Source organism: Pristiophorus japonicus, chromosome 8 (assembly GCF_044704955.1).
Source record: "Pristiophorus japonicus isolate sPriJap1 chromosome 8, sPriJap1.hap1, whole genome shotgun sequence".
In the NCBI taxonomy this organism is placed as follows: Eukaryota; Metazoa; Chordata; class Chondrichthyes; family Pristiophoridae; genus Pristiophorus; species Pristiophorus japonicus.
The window spans coordinates 93,822,798-93,842,700 of NC_091984.1; the positions used below are offsets into that span (position 1 = coordinate 93,822,798).

The 19,903-nt window shown below is 47.5% G+C and overlaps 1 protein-coding gene across 7 annotated transcripts in view; it reads left to right on the forward strand.

Annotated features, from left to right (window-relative positions):
- The window catches only part of kifap3a (kinesin-associated protein 3a), a 256,736-nt gene that overhangs the window by 102,448 nt on the left and 134,385 nt on the right, over window positions 1-19,903 (forward strand). For all 7 annotated transcript variants that reach the window (XM_070887101.1, XM_070887100.1, XM_070887103.1 and 4 more), the window contains 2 exons: window positions 848-948; window positions 13,606-13,714. In XM_070887101.1, coding sequence (XP_070743202.1) covers window positions 848-948; window positions 13,606-13,714 — 210 coding nt within the window. The remainder of the gene's footprint in view (window positions 1-847; window positions 949-13,605; window positions 13,715-19,903) is intronic.

Genomic DNA, 19,903 nt, shown 5'->3' on the forward strand with positions numbered 1-19,903 from the left:
CATATGATGGGACTGATTTCATTATTGCCTATATACTTTGACATAAGTTCATACCATCTGTGCACTAACATTCTGTCAATAACTCTGTTCTGCCTGCAATGGTCTAAAAACCCTTGTAGCGCATCTCCATGGAGCCTTTACTGTGTTTTGAAACTCAATTGCCGCTTCCGATACCACACCTGCCCTTCAATGGAGTACTTTTCATTTACATCTATGAAGTCATTCTGTGCAGTTTAAGGTCGATCTGAGAACTCATTCTGAGCCTGTGATAATGGTGCAGCATATGAGCACTACCCGGGATGTGCAGCGCTGCACCACTCAGCGGTTCACAGCCAGCTCAGATCACCTTTTTGCCGGCGGGCGGGACCACGATCTTAGAGGATTGTGCACAAGGAAAATCCCATTTTTGGAGCCTCCGGCATTGGCGGGCGGCAGGAAGTTGCACTGGCGGTACTTCACGGAGGAAACTCCCACCGGGCAGGTCCTGCGTGGCAGATGGGCGGTACGTGAGGAATCTTTCAAAAAACATTTTTTTTCGGGAGGCTGTTGGCGGCACTCTGACCAAGTTCGGTCCCATAATCTTTTAATGAGGATGTCACTCATCAATCAAATGTCAGCCAGGAAATCCTGGAGTGCCCAGAACTGAACGCAGTACTCCAGTACTAAAAGTAAACAAGAATCAAAGTTTTGTTAAGAATACACCATTTACAATGGACACTTAGAAAATTTGTTTTTGAATTCTTTTACTATTTTATCTTAGAAAATGTTTGGAAAAGGAAAAGTAAAAAGTCTGAGGTTTTGATGAAGGTGACATAATTATCATTTAATTTCATCTTTTCTATTTCAGGAATTGAAAACCATAGACAAATAGTGATGTGTATTCTGTACCATGTCACCATGGATGATCGCTTCAAATCCATGTTTGCATACACTGATTGCATCCCACAGGTAAAAATAACTGCATGACCAACAAAATGAGTCTCTAATTTGGCACTTTCACTAATGGATATTGGAGAATGATACTATTAAAATATACATCTGGATCATTTAGAAAATGTGACTAGGTAGATATATCCATGTTTTGTGAGAGTGATTTTATGTGTATTTCTTCCAAACTATTTGTTGCTTATGGTGCACTTTTACTGTTATCTAACACTGGTTAGGTGACACAATTGCTGAACACCTGTGTTCTGTATGAAAGTGTATTTTGGAGCTCCCTGTGGCTCACCACTTTAACACTCCCCTCTTTGGCCTCCGACACAAGGTTTAGGAGCAGTGTCTTACCTTTTGCCTGGATGCTCAATGAGCATTTAAAAAAAAGAAATCTAACTTTTTCTCATTCAAGTGGGGAAATTCTAATTTTCCACAATGAGAAAGCAAACTTTTGGGTACCAATATGTTGGACCTTGCTGGAAAAAACAGCTCTGATGATTTGGGCGTTGGGTTCATCTTTAGGCAATTTTCATTGGGTTCTCTATCAGGGTGATCATTTGGTCATGAGCAATGAATCATCTTCAGCCATGCTGCAAAATCTGTATTCCATTGTGTGCTGTGTGTATTAACATTAATTGGGATTTTGGGCCTAAATCTTTCAGGGTGCGGAAGGGTTCACTGCAAGCAATAACTTGTATTTATATAGTATTTATATAATGTAGGGTAAACATCCCAAGGTGCTTCGCGGGAGCGTTATTAAATATAATTTGACAGAGCCACATAACGGTATTAGGGCAGATGAAAGGTAGGTTTTAAGGACCATCTTAAAGGGGGAAAGAGAGGTGGAGAGGTTTAGGGAGGGGATTCCAGAGCTTGGGGCCTCGGCAGCTAAAGACATGACCGCCAATGGCAGATTGATTAAAATCGGGGATAAGCAAGAGGCCAGAATTGGAGGTGTGCCGATATCTTGGAGGGTTGTAGAGCTGGAGGAGGTTACAGATAATGGGGGAGGGGGGGTGGGGGGGGGAAGCAGGCCATGAAGGGATTTGTAAACAAAGGTGAGATTTTAAAATTGAGGCTTTGCTTAACCAGGAACCAATGTAGACCAACGAGCACAGAGGTGATGGGTAAATGGGACTTGGTACGAGGCCCCAGAGTTTTGTGTGACCTCCAGTTTGAAAAGTGGGAGGTCGGACAGGAGTCTGTTGAAATGGTCAAGTCTACAATTAACAGGCAGATGAGCTGAGGCAGGGGCAGAGTCAGGCGATGTGATGGAGGTGGAAATAGGTGGTCTTAATAGTGCTGCAGATATGTGGTCGAAAGCTCACTTCAGTCAAATACAACACCAAGGTTGCGAACAGTCTGGTTCAGCCTCAGACAGTTGCCAGAGAAAGGGATGGAGTTTGTGGCGGGGACTGAAGACGATGGCTTTGGTCTTACCAATATTTAGTTGGAGGAAATTTCTGCTCACCTAGCAAAGGATGTTCGGCAAGAAATCTGACAATTTCGAGACAGTGAAGAGGTCGAGAGAGGTGGCGGCGAGGTAGAGCTTGGTGTCATCAGTGTACATGTGGAAACTGACATCGTGTTTTCAGATGATGTTGCCAAGGGGGCAGCATATAGTTGAGAAATAGGAGGGGGCCAAGGATAGATCTTTGGGGTACACCTGAGGTAATAGAAACATAGAAAATAGGTGCAGGAGTAGGCCATTCGGCCCTTCGAGCCTGCACCACCATTCAATAAGATCATGGCTGATCATTCACCTCAGTACCCCTTTCCTGTTTTCTCTCCATACCCCTTGATCCCTTTAGCCGTAAGGGCCATATCTAACTCCCTCTTGAATATATCCAATGAACTGGCATCAACAACTCTCTGTGGTAGGGAATTCCACAGGTTAACAATGGTGCAGGAGTGGGAAGAGAAGCCATACTAGGTGTTTCTGTGGGAAGAGGGAGAAGGAATCCGTCGCGCCCAATCTTGTCCTCACCCAATGCGCGTACATGCACATTTACTTTGGGAAATTCATTGGCTAGCAATCTGGAGTGATTTCTACTCTAGCTCGGAGGCACTGAAGCTGATAGGACACTTAGGGTCCAAGTTTCGGGCCGCGCCTAGAACGGCGCAGCCCCGACCTGGACGCCAGTTTTTTGCGCCACAAAGTGCGGCTAAATAAACTTACAGATTCTCTGGCTCCCTGCTGGTCCTCTGGTTCCGGGCGCGGCGCAGCTCAAGCTGTGGGGGGCGGAGCTAGGTCCCTGTGCTGAAAACAGTGCCGGGACCTCTGCACATGCGCGCTACAGTGGGCGCGCATGTGCAGTAGCTCCAGGCGCCCAAAACTGTGTGGGAAGGGCCCGAAGCACGCAGCCCCTAGGCTTGGCCGAATGGCCTCACTGGGGCTGCGTGCATAAAGCTGCCTCCCACGCCCAGCTCCTGCTTCCTCCCGACCCGACTCGACTCCCGCTCCCCCCCCCCCCTCCCGCCCCGCCCCGCCCCTGGACCAGACCCGACACCAACCCGACTCCCGGTTCCCCCCCCCGTACCCGACCCCGACCTGACTCCCGCCCCTGGACCGGACCCAACCCCCCCGGACTGGACCGGACTCGCGCTCTTCCCCCCCCCCCCCCGGCCAACCCCCGACCTGACCTCCCGCTCCCTCCCTCCCTCTCCCGACCTGACCACCCTCTCCCTCCCTCCCTCTCCCGACCCGAACCTCCCTCCCTCCCTCCCACCACCCCCCGGACCCGACCCGACCCAACCTGACCTCCCTCCCCCCGTCCCCGACACGACCCGACCCGACCTCCCTCTGCCCCCAACCCGACCAGCGCTCCCTCCCTCCTCGAACCAACCCGCCACCCCACCCCCCGACCCGACCCGTGCTCCCCACGGACCCGACCCGATCCGACCTCCCTCCGCCCCCCGACCCCGACCCGCGCTCCCCCCGACCCGACCCGCGCTCCCGACCCCGGACCCGACCCGACCCAATGCCACAGACCTGTAAATCTGGTGCTGGGGACGGGCCCTGCCGAAGTCTTGGGCCCAGCCCGTTCAGCCTCCCTCCCCCTTCTCTTTTACCCCCCTCCTTCTCCTTTCCCCCCCTTCTCCTTTCCCCCCTTCTCCTTTCCCCCCTTCTCCTTCCCCTCCCCTTCTCCTTCCCCTCCCCTTCTCCTTTCCCCCCTTTCTCCTTTTCCCCCTTTCTCCTTTTCCTCCCCCTTTCTCCTTTTCCCCCTTTCTCCTTTTCCCCCTTTCTCCTTTTCCCCCCTTCTCCTTTCTCCCCCCCCCCCCTTCTCTTTCCCCCCTTCTCTTTCCCCCCTTCTCTTTCCCCCCTTCTCTTTCCCCCCCATCTCTTTCCCCCCCATCTCTTTCCCCCCCATCTCTTTCCCCCCCATCTCTTTCCCCCCCATCTCTTTCCCCCCCATCTCTTTCCCCCCCATCTCTTTCCCCCCCATCTCTTTCCCCCCCATCGCTTTCCCCCCCATCGCTTTCCCCCCCATCGCTTTCCCCCCCATCGCTTTCCCCCCCATCGCTTTCCCCCCCATCGCTTTCCCCCCCATCGCTTTCCCCCCCATCGCTTTCCCCCCCATCGCTTTCCCCCCCATCGCTTTCCCCCCATCGCTTTCCCCCCCATCGCTTTCCCCCCCATCGCTTTCCCCCCCATCGCTTTCCCCCCATCGCTTTCCCCCCCATCGCTTTCCCCCCCATCGCTTCTCCCCCCCATCGCTTTCCCCCCCATCGCTTTCCCCCCCCATCGCTTTCCCCCCCCATCTCTTTCCCCCCATCTCTTCCCCCCCCCATCTCTTTCCCCCCCATCTCTTTCCCCCCCATCTCTTTCCCCCCCATCTCTTCCCCCCCATCTCTTTCCCCCCCCATCTCTTTCCCCCCCCATCTCTTTCCCCCCCCCATCTCTTTCTCCCCCCCATCTCTTTCTCCCCCCCATCTCTTTCTCCCCCCCCATCTCTTTCTCCCCCCCCATCTCTTTCTCCCCCCCATCTCTTTCCCCCCCCATCTCTTCACCCCCATCTCTTCCCCCCCCCCATCTCCTTCTCCCCCCCATCTCCTTCTCCCCCCCCATCTCCTTCCCCCCCCCCATCTCCTCCCCCCCCCCATCTCCTTCCCTCCCCCCCATCTCCTTCCCTCCCCCCCCCATCTCCTTCCCTCCCCCCCCCATCTCCTTCCCTCCCCCCCCCATCTCCTTCCCTCCCCCCCCCATCTCCTTCCCTCCCCCCCCCATCTCCTTCCCTCCCCCCCCATCTCCTTTGCCCCCCCCCCCATCTCCTTTCCCCCCCCCCCATCTCCTTTCTCCCCCCCCATCTCCTTTCCCCCCCCCATCTCCTTTCCCCCCCCCATCTCCTTTCCCCCCCCCATCTCCTTCCCCCCCCCCCATCTCCTTTCCCCCCCCCATCTCCTTTCCCCCCCCCCATCTCCTTTCCCCCCCCCCATCTCCTTTCCCCCCCCCCATCTCCTTTCCCCCCCCCCATCTCCTTTCCCCCCCCCCATCTCCTTTCCCCCCCCCCATCTCCTTTCCCACCCCCTTCTCCTTTCCCACCCCCTTCTCCTTTCCCCCCCTTCCCTCCCCCTTCTCTCCATCCCTCCCCCTTCTCCCTCTCCCCCTCTGCCTCCCTCACCCTCCCCTCCTCCCCCTCCCCTCGCTGTCAGAAACACAGACACTGACAGACAGAGAGATAGAGACACTGACAGAGACACACTGCGGGGGGGGGGGGGGCTCCCGGTGCTGCAGTCGGTAAGTAGAAATTTTTTTATTTATTGATTTAAAAAATATATATATATTTCTTATTAATTTATTGGTTGATTTATTGATGTTTTTATCATTTATTATTGATGATGGCTCTTTATTTGTAAAACTGAAGTGTTTAATGTTTGTAAACTTCCCTTTAAACCGTCCCCCCCCCCCCCCCCCATTCCCTACGCCTGATTTGTAACCTATGCCTGATTTTTTTAAAGTGTAGACAAGGTTTTTTCGAGCGTACAAAAATCTTCACTTACTCCATTCTAAGTTAGTTTGGAGTAAGTTTTCACTGCCGAAACTTTGAAAACAGGCGTAAGTGGCCTTTTTGAAAAAAAAATTCTGTTCCAAAGTGAAACTGTTCTAACTGACTAGAACTGGTGCAAACTAAATGCCGAGAATTTGAATTTCTAAGATACTCCGTTCTACACCAGTTGCTCCAAGAAATCAGGAGCAACTGAGGCTGAAACTTGGGGCCCTTAGTGCCACTCCACCTGTTATCTCTTAATTTATGCATAGCAGTTGCAATTTAGAAACAGACCATTTGGCTCAACTATTCTGTGCCAGCAGACCTAGCACAGACCATAGAATCATGGAGGGTTACAGCACGGAAGAAGGCCGGCTCTTTGCAAGAGCACTTAGCTAGTCCCGCTCCTCTGCCCCTTTCCCAGTAGCCCTGCAAATTGTTTTCCTTCTTGTTCTTATCCAACTACCTTTTGTAAGCCACGATTGAGTCTGCCTCCACCATACTTTCAGGCAGTGCATTCCAGATCCTAACCACTCGCTGCATAAAAGTTTTTCCTCATGTCCTTTGGTTATTCTGAAAATCACCTTAAAACTGTGATCTCTGCTTCTCAACCCTTCTGCCAATGGGAACAGTTTCTCTCTCTACTCTGTCCAGACCCCTCATGATTTTGAACACCTCTATATAATCTCCTCTCACTCTTTTCTGCTCTAAGGAGAACAACCCAAGTTTCTCCAGTCTATCTACGTAACTCCCTGGAATCATTTTCGTAAATCTTTTCTGCATCCTCTCTGAGGCCTTCACACCCTTCCTAAAGTGCGGTGCCCAGAGTTGGACACAATACTCCAATTGAGACCGAACCAGTGTTTTATACAGGTTCTTCATAATTTCCACGCTTTTGTACTCTATCTCTATTCATGATGCCCATGATCCCGTAAGCAGTTTTTAACTGCTTTCTCAACCTGTCCTGCCACCTTCAACGATTTGTGTACATATACCACTAGGTCTCTCTGTTCATGTGCCCCTTTTTAGGATTGTACCCTTTAGTTTATATTTCCTCTCTTCATTCTACCAAAATATATCACTTTGCACTTTTCTGCATTAAATTTCATCTGTCACATGTCCGCCCATTCCACCAGCTTGTCTGCCCTCTTGAAGTCTATCACTATCCTCATCACTGTTCACTATACTTCCAAGTTTTTGTGTCATCTGCAAATTTTGAAATTGTGCCCTGTGCACCCACATCGAAGTCATTAATATATATCAAGAAAAGCAATGGTCCTTGAACCGACCCCTGGGGAATACCACTGTATATCTTCCTCCAGTCTGAAAAACAACCGTTCACCACTACTCTCTGTTTCCTATCACTCAGCCAATTTTGTATCCATGCTGTCACTGTCTCCTTTATTCCATAGGCTTCAACTTTACTGGAAAGCCTATTATGTGGCACTTTGTTGAACGCCTTTTGGAAATCCATATATACCACGTCAATCGCATTGCCCTTAATCACCCTCTGTTACCTCATCAAAAAACTCGATCAAGTTGGTTAAACACGATTTGCCTCTAACAAATCTGTGCTGGCTTTCCTTAATTAAGCCACACTTGTCCAAATGACTGTTAATTTTATCCCTATTGTTTCTTGAAGCTTTCCTCACTATCGAGGTTAAATTGACTGGCCTGGAGTTGCTGGGTTTATCTTTACACCCTCTTTTAAGCAAGGGTGCAACATTTGCAATTTTCCAGTCCTTCCTGCGTTTCAAAGGAGGATTGGAAGATTATGGCCAATACCACTGATCTCTTCCTTCCCTTCCGCTCAGCGTCCTAGGATGCATCCCATCTGGTCCTGGTGACTTATCTACTTTAAGTACAGTCAGCCTTTCTAGTAACTCCTCCTCATCAATTTTTATCCCATCCTGTATTTCCTCTACCTCCTCCTTCAGTATGTCTATGGCAGCATCTCTTTCCTTGGTTAAGACAGATGCAAAGTACTCATTTAGCACCTCAGCCATACCCTCTGCCCCCATGTGTCGGTCTCCTTTTTTTGTCCCTAATCGGCCCCACCCATCCTCTTACTCATCATCATCATCATCATCATCATCATCATCATCATAGGCGGTCCCTCGAATGAGGATGACTTGCTTCCACACCAAAAGGGATGAGTTCACAGATGTTTCAATGAAGGACCTGATATTCCAGTCCTGAACTCCACGGGTGGAAGATGCCTGTGCGTGGATTTTTTTAACGTTTGGTGACCGTTGCACATGAACCAGCACATGGGCTTGACCGAGCTAGGCCTTTATCCAGTGGCAAGGGTTAACCAGGACGACTGGAGACCTGCTCTGCTGCACGGACCTAGTGCGCACACATATTGCAGTGTGGGCTGGCCCGTGCTTGCTGCCCCTGGGCCCTCCTCTTCTGGGCCCCGTACTCTCATTCGCCTCACCTCTGCCAAGATCTCTCGCCACTACTCCGCCGCAAAACATTCCCCGCACCTCCGCCACGATCTCTCATCGCTCCTCTGCCCCAAACATTCGCCACACCTCCAACACGCTCTCGCCACATCTCGGCCACAATCTCTCACCGCTCCTCCGCCCCAATCTCTCACCGCTCCTCCGCCCCAATCATTTGCCGCACTTCTGCCACAATCTCTCGTCGCTCCTCCGCCCCGACCTTCCCGCTCCTCTGCTGTACCTGGGCCCCGCCGATGTTCCTGCCCACGCTCCAAACAGCGACATGGGTTTTGATGACATCACCCACCTCGAGGTCATCGCATACTTGGGATGGCTTGTGCTAGAAGTTGTAGTGCTATACTCTTTTATACTCCTGACCTGTGATGGTGGTCTCTCGCAGGTCGGGGTGGACCACGATGTTGCAGGGCCCGCGCTCTAGCTCTTTTATACTCCCGACCTGTGGTGGTGGTCTCTCTCACAGGTCGGATGGCCGACAATGTTGCAGGACCCTGCAAAAGAGCTGGAGCGCGGGCCCTGCAACATCCTCTTACTACCCATTTATTACTGATATGCCTATAGAAGACTTTAGGATTACCTTTTATGTTAGCTGCCATTCTATTCTCATGCCCTCTCTTTGCCCCTCTTATTTTCTTTTTAACTTCTCCTCTGAACTTTCTATATTCAGCCTGATTCTCAGATGTGCTCTTGACTTGACATCTGTCATATGCACTCTTTTTCTGCTTTAACTTACTTTCTATTTCTTTCGTCATCCAGGGAGCTCTGACTTTAGTTACCCTAACTTTCCTCCTAGTGGGAATGTACCCCAACTATTTCCTTTTGACAGTTTTGCCTGCCAATTTACCTGGGCCAGATCCATTCTCATCCCACTGAAATTGGCCTTCCTCCAATTAAGGATTTTTACTCTAGATTGCTCCCTGTCCTGTTCTGTAGCTAATCTAAACCTTATGATACTTTGATTACTGTTCCCTAAATGTTCACCTGCTGGCATTTGCTCCACTTGACCTACCTCATTGCCCAGAACCAGATCCAGCAATGCCTCCTTTCTCGTTGGGCCGGAAACCTACTGATCAAGAAAGTTCTCCTGAACACACTTAGAAATTCTTCCCCCTCTCTGCCCTTTACACTATTACTATCCCCTCTATGGGCTCAGTTTTCCCCAAAGCTGTTTTTTGGCGTACTTGAAGAGTTACGCCCGTTTTTGTTGAGTCCCAACTACACCAAAAAAAAATCTTCCAAGTTTCCCTGTTTGATTTCTTCATTTTGGTGCTGCCTAGCCTGTCGTTTCGTTTTGGGGGTCGAGCCTTGATCTGCGCCAAAAAGATCGGGTTGCCACGGTAACCACGGACACAATGCGGGCTGAGGCTGGAAAGTGACACTTAGAGCCAGCTCACAGCAATCAAGCACATTAAACATTGCAGCAACTTACCTCCATTAAATTATTAAAGTAGCCCCCCCCCCCCCCCCCCACCATGCTGGTCCCGGTCCCTGTACCTATCCCGGGCCGAATGGCTTCGCGGTCCCCGCTCCTATTCCAGGCTGAATGACCTCCTCCCTCCTGGTCCCCGCACCTATCCCAGGCCGAATGGCCTCCTGGTCCCGGTACCCGCACATCCGAACTGCCTCCTCCCTCCCGATCCCCGCACCTAACTATACCCGGTAGGCTTCCCCCCAACCCCTCTCTCCCACTCTCTCTTACCTCTCCTGCTGCTGCTGCTGTCTGGGCATCTGCTGTGCTGATTTACTTACCTGCACCGATTTTCTTAACTCACCAGAAAGTTTTTCTACAGAGGCCACATATGCCAGCCTAAGAAGAACTGAGGTAACTCTGAGCTGGCCAAACTTGCCTAACTGGCCAGAATTGATGTGGGTGGCAGGTTACGCCCCCTTTGACTTAAAAAAAAAACTAACCTAAAAAAATCGTAACTAACTGCGTTATACTGGTGCAAATTGATTGGGAAAACTTGTATTTTTTAAACTTAGGCCAAAAAAAGTGGCACGCGCCAAAAAAAACACGCAAATCACTGGGGAAAATTGAGCCCTGTATTAGGATAGTTGGAAGTCCCCCATTATCACTACTCTATGGTCTTGCATCTCTCTAATTGCTTGGGACGTAGGCAGCTGAAGGCACGGCCACCAAGGAGCGAATAGAATCGGGGATGTGCAGAAATCTGAGGGCTGGGGGACATTATAGAGATAGGGAGGGGCAAGGCATGGAGGGATTTGAAAATGAGGATGAAAATTTTAAAATTGAGGTGTTGCGGGATAGGTGCGGGGACCGGGATCGGGAGGCCATTCGGCCTGGGATAGGTGCAGGGACCGGGGCCAGGAGGCCATTCGACCAGGGATAGATAGGGAGACCGGAAGGGAGGAAGCCATTTGGCCAGGGTTAGGTGCGGGGACCAGGAGGGAGGAGGCCATTTGGCCAGGATTAGGTGCGGGGACCGGGAGGGAGGAGGCCATTCAGGGATAGGTATGGGGACCGGGAAGCCATTCGGCCTGGGATAGGTATGGGGACCGGCATGGTGGTAGTGGGGTGGGGGGGGACTCGGTGAACAGCGAATGCAGAGGTACTCGGTGAACAGAACGGTGCGAGTTAGGATACGGGCAGCAGAGTTTGGATGAGCTCAAGTTTATGGAGGATGGGAGGTCACCAGAAGAGGGTTGGAGAATAGTCAAGTGTAGAGGTAACAAAGGCATGAATGTGGGTTTTGACAGCAGGAATCAAAGCTCCTGAAATTGCCCCCAAAAAGTGGCATAACTCTGATTGCAAGTGATCCACAGAATTACAGGCGTTTATTCATCAGGAGCAATGAAAATAGATGCTTATATAGTAATGTAGTGATGCAATTTAAAACCATTTTTGCCATAGAGCAATATGCTGCCGCCTTGGCCTTCCAGACTTTCTAAAACCATTGTTTTGATGGTCCCCTTTGATCTCTCCTTTCTCTCCTAATGGAATGCTGCTAAAGGTCCCTTCATACTGTGCCCTTTGGTCTTTGAAGTTATTATCTGCCGAAGTTCATAAGCTGGTTGATCAGATCAAACAGTGAGCTCGGGAGTCATTGGTCAGGATAGCGATTCTAGAGGAAAGCAAGTTTTTGCTGTAATCATTCAAAGATGTTGGAGGGGAAGGTGTGTGGATGTGGGGAGTGCTGAGTAGGCCTCTGGTTGCTGGTAAATAAGTGAAGTCAGGTGCCAGAGAGTCTAGACACAGTGATTTCAGTCCGGGACTGTGGTATCTGATACTCAATATGGGAATTGTCTGAAGGAATACCACTGCTTCTTCACTATAGATTCAACATCTAAATACTTTCCCGTTAAATCAGTGACTGGTGACAATAAGCACATTTAAACAAGGCATACTTTGGGCTATAATTTACTGTTCGTGTAGTGACTAAGTTGCCATTAATAATATAAGAATAATCAGTAACATTTTGAAGCCATATTTATACTTCAGCTGCAGACTTGGATTTTTAGCTGATTTGCAGTAATTATTGAAGTATAAATAATGCACTATCATATTTGACCTCAGTTGTAGATTGAAGTAACAGTACCCACCACTTGATATTGGAACAGGCATATATTTCAAGGCAGGTGATCAGGCTTCTGCGTCAAAAATAATTTGTTTGGAAAATACTGTGAATTAAGCTTTATTAAATTACTCAAACTATCTGTTCATACCAGAAACATTTTTAAAAATTAATTTACTCTACCTTTTTTTAAAATCTGTTTTTCTATCTTTAAAGAAAATGTGTGTGCCATTTTCTTAATTTTCCCCCAGCTTGTTTTCCTTCTCTTTTCTCAAGACACAGACCCACCCGTGTTGAGGTCTGATTCTTCTGGCACTGGCAGTGCTTCAATATGGTGTGCAGTTTTTCATGTCTGAGCCGAGGCATTGTGTATTGCAAAGCTGTTTGACAATGAAGGGCTTCACAGCTGTGCCTCATCATGTCTCGGACACGGGCTGCTGGGTTTTGGGTGACCTCAAGTTTGCGTAGGGTAGAATGTGGGACGTCAGCCAGGAGTACGTTGGAATAGTCAAGTCTAGAGGTAACAAAAGCATGAATGAGGGTTTCAGCAGCAGATGAGCTGAGGCAGGGGTGGAGACGGGCAATGTTATGGAGGCGGAAATAGGCGGTTTTAATTATGCTGCAATTATGTGGCCGGAAGCTCACTTCAGGGTCAAATATGACACCTAGGTTGCGAACAGTCCGGTTCAGCCTCAGACAGATGCTCGAGAGAGAGGGATGAAGTCGGTGGCTAGGGAACGGAGTTTGTGGCGGGGACCGAAGACAATGGCTTCGAAGTTTGGTCGCTGCCATAATGGCTTTGGTCTTCCCAGTATTTAACTGGAGAAAATTTCTGCTCATCCAGTAATGGATGGTGGACACGCAGTCTGACAATTTAGAGACCATGGAGAGGTCGAGAGAAGTGATGGTGAGGTAGAGCTGGGTGTCATTAGTATACATGTGGAAACTGACGCCGTGTTTTTGGATGATATCACCAGAGGGCAGCATATAGTTGAGAAATAGGAGGGGGCCAAGGATAGACCTTTGGAGTACACCTGAGGTAATGCTGCGGGAGTGGGAAGAGAAGCTGATTTTCTGGCTACGATTAGATAAGAATGGGACCAGGTGAGTGCACAAAGTGGGATTAGGCTGGATAGCTCTTTGTTGGCCGGCATGGACACGATGGGCCGAAATGCCCTCCTTCCGTGCTGCAAATTTCTATGATTCTGTGATTTGAAAATGGATGCAACTAATGCTAGAAAGTTTGAGCAATGGTTTTATTAGGAGTGAAACTTTATTACCTTTTTCACATTTAAATGTTCAACGACTTGAAACTTCTAGGAGGAAATTTGAACTAAACTCACTTGGTGAGATTGGCTGTCCGTTTTTCAACCTGCCCAATTTTACTTTCCATTGAAGTCAATGGAATGTAATATCAGGTGGATTTAAAATTCCAGCCCATCCGATCCAGTCAGTTTCCCCATTGGGTGGGTTAGGTTAAAATAACCAAGTACCCGTCAAACCATGTGTAAAATATTTTTACAGTTGAAGTGCGGATCGGATAATTACAGTTTTATTTGAAAAGAAAAGGTGCAAATCATTTATTTGAACAGCTGTGAATATATTGAAGAGGAAGGGTGCAGTAATTTTTGAACATTGAAGAGCAATTGCAGGAACTGATGCATTTGTGTGCTATTCTGTTGACAGTTAATGAAGATGTTGTTCGAATGTGCAGAGGAGCACATTGACATGGAATTGATATCCTTTTGTATTAACCTAGCTTCTAACAAGAGAAATGCACAACTGGTCTGCGAAGGTAAGAATTTATGTGAAATCTAAAGTGTAGCAGAATCCTAACTTTTATATCCAGATCGGAGGGACTGTGACCTTAGATTTAGTTTTCACTTCTTTTATTTATAATTGTGATTTTAAAAAGTATGTAATAATAGATACAAGTAGAGTAATGATGCAATTATACTCATGCTTTTGTGTCACTGTGAAGAAGTTTACAATATCCAATGCAGAAACGACAATGTAACTGGATTCAGGCCCCAAGCTGATTCTTGGAACACAATGATTTGAGGCTTCCACAAGGCAGACTTACTAAGTGCTCAGAAGGTCTCTTAGCATTCATAAGCACTTTTCACACTCGAGCAGAGTTCTTTTTAATGTTTTGAAAGTGTGAACGCTCCCACCTGTGCATCAAAATACTGAACATTTATGGACAAGGTGTGGAGTAGCTGTCCCTGTGACTCAACCTGCAGAATCACTTGGGTGTTTTTAGCTGCAATCCTCAGCCTGAATCCACATTCTAGTGTTGTATTCTTTTCAGTAGCATACTATGTATTATGGCATTTCAGTGATGTAGCTGTCACTTGAGTATAAATTGTTCCTTGTCTTTTAATTGCTTAGAATTTTGAACATTTGTGATGTAGAAGGCCTAACTTGTTGTAAGATAACTTGATAGCCCTTCTAGTCAGTTTAACTGATAAAATGTAGGTTTACAGATTTTACACTACTAGCACCTTGCAAACCCTTTCAATATATTTTCTTAAATGTTTGAAGTTCAGAGAAAGGCACTTATGCTTGATTGACCACACATTTTGGATTCCAGTAAGACCGTTGAATGTTTACACTTCTTTTGTCCTGGTTGTCACAAGTGATCATCTGTTTTTGTCAGAAAACTGCAGACACACTTTTTCATGTATTGCTACTAATATAGGTGTGTAACATACTTACGCACACCCTGATTCAGAAAGGGGTTATAGGTTTACATGTTGCGAACAATATTGTAAATTAAGGTTTTTAAAATTTAAACTGTGCAAAGCTATTTGTGAAGAACATTCTTGTGGGAATTACTTGTAATTTGTAAGTAATTTGTTTTCTCTGATTTATTTGATAACTGAAATCTTGTGTCTCCAGCTTTAGGTAGCATTACTTGTGGTTTGTAGTGGTCTTTTTCTTTGTAATTAAATATTTTCTGGAACTATTTAATTTAGGATGTTATACAAGGTTATCTCACCCATGACTTAAATACAGTAATCTCTCAAATTTGAGAAAGTGGACTGAGGTTACAGGATGAATCTAATATTTGAAGTTGTGGCTGTTCAGTGTCACCAGAGATTAGTGGGATTAAAGCCTCTGCAAATTCAATTTTTTTTTTCTCAGAGTTAAAATATTTGACTGCTCAGCTGCCTTGTTAGTTGGTCCTTTGCTGTCTGATATCTGTGGTCTTCAGCTGGGCAGCACCTGGACAACAAGATGAACTGCATGTTCAGTATTGTACTATGCACATCCCAGATGATTTGATGAGACGTCTTTTTTATGTCAAAAGTATTCTGAAATATAAGTACATTGGGCTAGACTTTCCACTTTTACCGCTACCACCCATATCTCGGTGGTATTCATTTCTCGACTTTTCAATACCGCTAAGATCCAAAGCCGCTAGTTTCGGCTTATTTTCTCCGGCGGTAGTGGTCGGGTGGGAGTGGTATTTGTCCGGCGTCCTTTGCAATGTCCTTACTGCGCATGCACGTTTTTTTTTCTTTTTCCCGTGATTCGGGGGTAGGGTCAGCCCATTCATGCGCAGGTGAGGAATGGAGGGAGGGAGAGAGAGAAAAAAGGGAGACTGCCTGCCTGTTCTGTACCCATCTCTGTTTCTGATAATTTGGGGTTTATTTCTGATTCATCAAAAGATATATATATAATGGATAGTAGTGAGGATCAATTGATGGTGGAGGCCGAGGTAGGAGGGAGGAAGAGGGCAAGACGTTTTACGATGGATGCCCAAGCTGCCTTGGTCCACGAAGTGGACGGTGGAACCAGTTGACCCGGGATAGCCATGGTAAACCCAGCCCGTCTGTGTACCAGCGAATATGGGTAGAGATTGCCGAGGCGGTGTCCTCGGTTGCCCACTTCCGTCGGGGGCCAGTCCAGTGCCGCAAATGCTGAAACGACCTTGTTTCGGCCGCGAGAGTAAGTAATAATTTTAATCATGTACTGACTCATTACTTAAAATGTAAATCTGCCACATTGTGATAATTTTGGTGTCGCGCATTATTTACTATCAACGATGTTATTATATTGTTTTTCTGTACTAAGATGTGTTCATCGTGCATCACTTGCATGCTAAAGGTGCATTAATGGGACATTGTTGAAAGGCATTGGGGGTGGGTAATTGTGGATGTCTATCTGTGTGCTGCATACTAGTACCTGGGCAATTATCTTATAACATGCTATTGTCATCTTTTCAGAAAAAAATTGCTTTCAATCGCGGAGAGCATCGGTGCACCGGAGGAGGGCCGGCAGAGCTGGAAAAGCTCACTGACCTTGAGGAGCAGTCTGCAGCCCTCGTACGGGCACATGATCACTTGGCCACCCGTCGGGGTGCAGATCCAGTGTTGGTGCCACGTAAGTCACGTGTAATCCCTGGGCCATGCATCGTTCAAGTAATATAGTCATGTGAACATAATGTATAAATTATGCTAAGTGATGTAATGTAATGCTGAAACCATGAAATCTTATTATCATGCCATGCAGTCTTTGTAAATTCCGTTCATGTTCATTGCATGAAGCATCTCTCGGTGATATATAGTGCAGTAGTGTTGCTTCTCTACATATATCTTTGCAATGTAAGCGTTAAAATATCACCCTGACCCTCCCTCCCTTCCCCTTCTGCTGACCTCTTCTGTTATGTTTTCTAGCTGCCCAGGCGCATGAACATGCCGAGTCCCCTGCACCAGTTCTTGTATAATTGGTCTTGACTGGAGAGAGGACACCGAGGAGGATGATGATGATTACAATACAGCCTGACTTTCCGACTCCCCCTCAAGATGTGCCATTGGATGTTGCGGGGGCGGGGAGTGGGGGGTGGCGGTAGCGGTAACTGAAGGGTTCATAACACCTGAGACCACCTCTTCCTCAGAGCCATATTTTATGGATTTGGCTCCGTTGAAGTAGCGGGGCCAAGCGGTATGCAGCAGGGCACACCGAATGTTACAACCCCTGTGCCGAATCCGCGGAGGTTGATTGGGCAGGGAGGCATGCTCGAAGAGGCAGACGTTGACCTGGACATGGTTGCACTGTCTAGGACGAGCGTTGACATTGGTCGAGAGCTTCTCCAGGCTATTGGTGGCCTAGCCGGAAACATTGCCACACAGTAGTCAGTACGCCAATCGGAGGACATGGCAGCGGTGATGCAGCGAACTGCCGATCCCATTGATGCCATGTGGCCAATGCTGGAATTGGTCTATGGCACTGAACCCCAAGGTGTCGTACCACCAATGCCGACAGCACCTGGGAGTCAGGAGCATTGTAATACTTCCGACTCTGAAGCCGGGTCGTTAGACCCTTCCTCTTCTCCAGATTCCCCACACATGACACTGCCACCGTCACAACCCCCTCTACAGCAGCAGCACTCGAGGCACCCTGCTGCACAATGCACTGCTCCCAATTCGGGCAGGGGTAGGGGTAATGGCAAAAAACAATTGGGGGTGGGGTGGGGGAAGGCGGTGGGAATGGTGGCCACAGGTAGATTTTGATGCGGGGGGGGGGGGGGCGGTTTATTCAAAAATTGTTAATTTTTAATGAAAAATTGTTTAATTGTTTACTGTTTGGGGGGGTGTTGTAGGTGTTGTTTTTTAATGAAAAATTGTTGACTGTTAGGGGAATTGTGGGTTTAATGTTTTCAATCTTGTTGCTTTGTTTACATTTTGTTGCACATTTACTTTAAAAAGAATTATTTATTACTTATTTCAAACGAATCATTTTTCAAAATTTATAAAATATTTTATTCAACTTAACAATTATTGTGTAGTTTTTCACTCATTTTTACAAAATAAGGAGTTAACAATCAATAAAAAGATTGCAAACAATGGCCAAGCAAGGTTTAAACTTAACTCTCACCGTTCAAGCAAAGCATTCATTTATGAGCTGCTGACATAACAGTTTTGCAGCTGCGTAACTACCATGGGCTTCTCCTGCAGTGTAGGGGCGGGTGGTGTCATGGGTTCATCGCCAGACTCCTCCTCCGACCTCCTCTTCCTCCCCCTCCTCTTCGCTTCTTCCTCTGCCTCGTCGTCTCTATCCTGAGGTGGTCCTGCAGTCCCCTGTGTCAATTCCTGTCCCCTTCTGATTGCTAAGTTGTGTAACGTGCAACACACAACAATTAACTCCACGACCTGCTCATCGTAGTATTGTAGGCTGCCTCCAGAGTGGTCCGGGCATCTGAAGCGCTGCTTCAGCACTCTTGTCTTTTTGACGATATTGCATGTGGCTATGTGGCGGCTGTTGTATCGATGCTCAACATCTGTCTGGGGCTTACGGAGGGGGGTCAAGAGCCAGGTGGCGAGGCCGTATCCTTTGTCACCCCGCATCCAGCATTGACCTTGTGGCTGACTCTTAAACAGGTCAGAGACAGTATTCTCACGCAAGATGCACGCATCATGAATGCTCCCTGGAAAATTGGCATTTACTGCCATGATTATTTGCTTCTGGTCGACGACGGGCTGCACATGCAGGGAGTGGAATCCCTTTCGATTCCGAAACACCTGCATCCTCTAAAGGTGCTCGCATGGAGATGTGGGTAACGTCTATTGCACCCGGGACCTTAGGGAAGTTTGCTATTCTTGAAAAACCCAAAGTCCTCTCACTCTCTGCCTCCCTGGTCATTGGGAAGTTTATAAAGTCAAACCCTCGTCCGTAAAGCGCTTTTGTCACCTGCCGAATGTAGCAATGTGTGGCATGCTGAGAGATGCAGCAAATGTCGCAAGCTGATGTCTGAAAGGAGTCCAATGCATAGAATGAAAGTGCCGCAGTCACCTTAACCTCAATGGGCAGTGCTGTCCTGATGGTGCTGGTAGGCTGCAGGACTCCCTTAATGAGCTTGCATATCTCATTGATGTCCTCCTTTTGGAAGCGTAGCCTTCTAACGTATGCTGTATCGGACAGGTCCAGGTATGACCGCTTATCCCTGTAAATGCGTTGGAGGTAAGGTCTCCTCCTCCTCAGCAGTCTGCCACCTCTTTGGGCACACAATATTCTTCAATTAACTTTCTTCCAGCTCTATTCCGCAGCATGTAATTAGTTAGCAAAATTGGCAGAGAAATTGCAAGCCCCATTCCTTTAAAAGTCCACTAAACTGTTATTTAAATTATTCATTAGCCAAAAACTTAATCCAGATAGACCACAATACCCTCAGATTATGAGCATTGATTTCAAACACTCTTAAAATCCACTCAAGAATTACTTTAATGCTTCCATCAACTTGAAGCAGCCTTTTCTTCGAGTTTATCCATTTTAAAACATGGCGTCCATACCGCTGGGTTACGGTCAGGTGAGAAAAGGCTGCACTTTATTCCGGCAGTAATTTGGGCGAATTGCTGAATTTAGCGCCCAGCGGTATTTGGGCTGTGCACATTGAAGTGCTGGGAAAATCAGCAAAAACAAATGGGCAGTTGGTTCCGTTTACTGCCGGCTGTATAGACTGCCGAATTTACCGCCGGCGATATATGGGCGGTAACTGGGTGTTAGTTTTCACTTTATGCATGGAATGGCGGTAATGGCTTCCTTAACAGTATATGGGCAGAATGTTGCCGAAAGTCTAGCCCTTATATTTAATATTTAAACTAGTCTCATTTAAAGCAGTAACAAATTGGATTTTTTTCCATGGTCTTGATTTGTTTTGTGGGCTTAATTGTGCCAAATTCACCTTGTTTTCAGTCACATGCAAAAACTGTTCTAAGTACTTGCATCTGCTGTTACAGATTTTCAGTTTGCTGTTGCAGCTGAATGTGATATATATTGATTGTGTTCTGCAAGGTGATTCAAAGTTTTCTGTGTCAATGGGGAGAACCGAAAGTTTAAAAGTCTGTCATTGATGGCTGCTGTGAAATCTAATGCTATTGTGATTTTAAAAAATTAATAAAATTCGGATATCCTGTGACTACTGATGTAACATGTTTATCCAAGTGGACCCACTGCAACAAGTTCATGGCTTTGGTACTGG